The sequence below is a fragment of the Apodemus sylvaticus genome, chromosome 10, assembly GCF_947179515.1.
Source record: "Apodemus sylvaticus chromosome 10, mApoSyl1.1, whole genome shotgun sequence".
Lineage (NCBI taxonomy): Eukaryota > Metazoa > Chordata > Mammalia > Rodentia > Muridae > Apodemus > Apodemus sylvaticus.
In genome coordinates, this window is record NC_067481.1 from 22,661,117 (window position 1) to 22,665,161 (window position 4,045).

Below are 4,045 nucleotides of genomic sequence, written 5' to 3' on the forward strand. Positions count from 1 at the left end.
AATCTCAGCACTCTGGAGGCAGGGCAGGTGGATCTGAGTTTGAGGTTTACACAAGAGCTCCAGGACAGCCAGGACTACACTGGCAGTTTCTCAAAAATAATCGGGTGTGTGGAATATGGGGCCATGTGGTGACAGAGCAACTTGTGGGAATGGGGACCTCCTACTCCTGAGATCACATTATGCCCTCACGAGCCTACCACTGCAGCAAACTAAACACACCATGTTTGTGTGACTATACAGACTATAGGCAGCGTTCTACTTCCCAAATGCTGACCCAGGATGCCCATCACTTAGACTTGGGGATTCTCATTCTCAATTAATATCCTGCGCTTCAATATTTGTAAGGTCAGAAGGCCATTTAGAGCCAGTTCTCAACTCTTAAGTCTCCAGAAATAAATTCACTATAATAACTCAACATGACTGGATTAACCCTGTCTTAGAATTCAAGCTAAGTATATCATTCTAGTGCCCCCAGCTACTAAGCCCAAAAGCAACAGGGCTCCAGCATGTCAGCTTTGGATAGATGCTTCTCAGCTGAGCCCATCTTTGAGATTCCTCTTTGTATATAAGCTTGACTTAGCATGAAGTAGAAACTAGACATCAGGTATTTCTGAAAACAAGCTTTATTTAAATAAGGATTTAAATACATTACATAACATTAAAACTGGAAGGGAAAAGAAAACCAAAAGCCCAGTCTGTTCCTTCACATGGCACCAGGCAGTGGCTTATGTGGAGTTGAAGCCTTGACAGCTAGCCAGCCACACCACCCAAGGCACCAGCTTGGCGTTTGTTCCCTTGTCCTAAGTTTAGCTGATGCCAGGCTGGCCTCACCCTTCATGTTTCAACATCCCTTGGCTGGGATAGATCTGCTTAAAGACTGCCCTGGTGGTGAGCTGGATGTCCGTGACTTCTCTGGAAAGGTGGCTTTTTCTGAATTCTGTACCTGGTCAGACACCAGTTCCTTCTACTGCCAGAAACCCCCTATAGTGACATAGCTGGGGCAGTGTTACCCATACTCTTGGTCACCTGGGTTGCTCAAATGGTGACAATCTCCTAGGGCAGGGGACTCTGTAGAGGGAGCCCCAAGGAACCTCTTGTCAGACATTGCTTCCTGTGATCTTGGGGTTCTCGGCTTGGCTGAACCTTATTGCTTTGTTTCAGGGCGGACACTGCCAGGGCTTACTGCTTAACCTGTTTAAATGAGGGACTTCAAGACTACACAGCATGGCTCTTTTCAGTTTATTGCATGAAGGAGTTACACTAGTCCAAGTTAAAAGCGGACCCCAAATGATTACATTATACAAGCTGTGAGGTTTTTAAACTTGTGACAAGGGACAGAAGGGAAATTCTACTCATTGCAAGGAAATCCTCACTTAAGCTTCAGAGAGCCACAAGCACTTAAAACCCATGAACCTTCAGCTGATCGTCCTTAGCCAGTCCAATCTGCAAAAAGAGGACAAAAGGAGGGACAGGTTAAATGAAGTCTCTGAAATGACAACAGTCACAGGTCCTCCCACTACACCCTGCAAGAGGAGTCCCAATAAAGAGTACTTGAGTCAATCCCAGTAGTGGACAATAGTTCAATTGAACTGTTACTACTGAAAGTTCCCTCCTGGCACTGCCCAAATACTGTTTGAGGGTTGGGAGATCCACATGTATCTGAAAACTCAACTGTAAGATTAGAGAAATTTAGAAAGCCCCTAACTTTGGGGCTGACATAGTTGAGATAGGCCTACACTTACCTCTATCAGGAACTGGCATATGTTCTTGCGCTGGTCACCCTGTAGCTGAATTACTTCTCCATATTCTGGATGCTCAATTACAGTACCATTGCAGGCAAATTTCTGCAAGCACAAAATGAGGCCATGCATCAGTATGTAATCCCTTTTAGTTTGCACCCTCTCCCCCGGTAAGACACACTTTCCACAGCAGACCCACCTTCTTAAACGCCTTCACTAGTTTCTTTTTATCGTAATCATCAGCGATCCCTTGGACAGTTGTAAGGGTCTTCCTGCCGTTTCTCTGTTGAATTCTTATATGGATATAATCCTCAGTGCCAGCAGGAAGCAGGTCATCACCCTTACTTGCATCAGCAAAGGGGTCTGTAAAGAAAGAATTTTTGCTAGGTGTCCTGAACGACCATTTATCGATTCCCCTCTTTTGATTTTTTTGCAGATATCCACACTCAAATCCGGAGGTGTCCTTTGTCCCTCCGGGAACAGGCCAGTACTAGAGCCAGACAGAGTATGGGCTTTCTGCTCTAGACCCGCCCTCCCTCCAGCTGATCACGTGCTGGAGAGACCTAGTGGGCAGGCAGCGCCCCACCCGGCTGATGCAACCGACCGGAAACCAGGCTCTCGAGGCGGGGCCTTCCCTCCCTGCTCCGTGACAACGACGGTGACGTAGAGGACGTGACGCAGGGATGGCGGGAGGGGGCGGGTGTGGATCGCCGAGAGGCAGGAGCCATTAGTAAATGCGCCACCCGAGACGCCAGGCCCGCCCAAGGGTTCACCTCCCACTGGTTTCTTCCGGGCACCCTCGGAGGCCGACCCTAGGCACATATCTCGGTCCCACGGGCACCACCACCCCTCCAGCCCGAGCTAACAAGGGCTCGCTGCGCTCAGCGGCTCTCCGAGCTCTGTCTCCCGCCACCCCCACTCGGGCCCGCGACCTTCCCCAGACTTACCGAAAGAGTGGAGGTTCTGGATAGCGGACATACGATACGATTCCTTTTCCTCGGTGGAAACGGCCTGCGGAAGGCGGCTGCGGGAGAAGGCGGGCGGGGGGGACGGAGCGTCGGGAAGCGAGGGGGCTCGAGGGGGAGGCAGCTGAGTCCTCGGCGGCGGCTCAGTGACTGGGGCGGAGGGGCGGCGCCTGTATTCACTTATATAGCCGCCCCTGTGACGCCAGCGCGCTGCCCTCACGTCTCGGCCCCACCCATGGCGTCAAGCTCCCGGGCGCCCGTACGCTACGGCTTCCTATTGGTTGGGGGGCGGAGTCAAGGCTCGACGCGTGCGCACTGGGTTTGGCCTGGAAAGGGTGTTCTGTTGACTCAGGGAGGGGCGAGAGGGGGAGGGAAAGCTTGGTCCTCCTGCGCGCTTGCGCAGTGTGGATGGTAGTTGTCTGAGCGGCCGCAAAACTGGCAGAGGTTTCGAGCGCGCCTGCGCCCATCGCACGTTCTACCATCTTGACCCTGTTGGGATGCTGGTACTAGCTTTAAGATGGGTCTTATGGTGAGGATCGATTGGCTTTCCTTAGTGGGTAATTATGTGCCGGTCCTCCCAAATTGATCCAGCCACCCGTCAACCCACCCTTCTTTGCACTCATTCAGAGATTTAGCCATTTAATCAGCATAAAATAACGTGATCAAAATCTGAACCATTTATAGAATATTTGGATTAGAATGTTTTAAAGTAGGTAGCCTAGCCGGCCGTGGTGGCTCACGCCTGTAATCCCAGCACTTGGGAGACAGAGGCAGGCGGATTTCTGAGTTGGAGGCCAGCCTGGTCTACAGAGTTCCAGGACAGCCAGGACTACACAGAGAAACCCTGTCTCAAAACAAAAACAAAAACAAAACAAAAGAAAATTTGGTAGCCTAAAGCTGTTATTTAGATTAATTCTTCTAAGGAAGTAGTCCCTTAGGTAGGAGTAGGGACCCCAGAAAAAAAATGTCCAGGCACAACAGGTTGTCCTACAAGCCTGTGTGTGAGGTAAAGCCTTTGTAGAGTTTAGGTGAAATAGTTCTTTCAAAGCAGTTAGCCTTTCTTTTTGGTTTTTCCAGACAGGATTTCTAGCTGTACTGGAACTCTCTTTAGACCATGCTGGCCATGAACTCAGAGATCTGCCTGAGGTTTTGCCCCATGAATGCTGGGATTAAAGGCAGGTGCCATCACTGCCTGGCTAGGACTTAACCTTTCAACTTACTTTAAAATTTAAATTTTCTGCAGGGCGGTGGTGGCGCATGCCTTTAATCCCAACACTTGGGAGGTGAAGGCAGGACCACGGCTCCACAGAGAAACTCTGTGTCAAAAAAAAAAAAAAAATA

General features: G+C 50.0%; 1 protein-coding gene across 1 annotated transcript; it reads right to left on the bottom strand.

Annotated features, from left to right (window-relative positions):
- Positions 1-605: 605 nt before the first annotated feature.
- Eif1 (eukaryotic translation initiation factor 1) lies at positions 606-2,867 on the bottom strand. Its single transcript, XM_052196567.1, has 4 exons — positions 2,687-2,867; positions 1,939-2,102; positions 1,743-1,844; positions 606-1,443 (listed from the first exon to the last, which is right to left on the bottom strand). The coding sequence occupies exons 1-4, from the start codon at positions 2,715-2,717 to the stop codon at positions 1,399-1,401; spliced, it is 342 nt and encodes a 113-aa protein (XP_052052527.1). The 5' UTR covers positions 2,718-2,867; the 3' UTR covers positions 606-1,398.
- Between the last annotated feature and the right edge of the window lie 1,178 nt (positions 2,868-4,045).

What these genes read in the sequence shown, in the direction of transcription:
- Eif1 (XM_052196567.1), bottom strand. Translation starts at nt 2,717, where the DNA reads ATGTCCGCTATCCAGAACCTCCACTCTTTCG. An exon ending in TAGTGAAGGCGTTTAAGAAG is followed by an intron (nt 1,845 to 1,938) that starts GTGGGTCTGCTG and finishes TTGTGCTTGCAG; the next exon opens with AAATTTGCCTGCAATGGTAC. An exon ending in TATGCCAGTTCCTGATAGAG is followed by an intron (nt 1,444 to 1,742) that starts GTAAGTGTAGGC and finishes CTCTTTTTGCAG; the next exon opens with ATTGGACTGGCTAAGGACGA.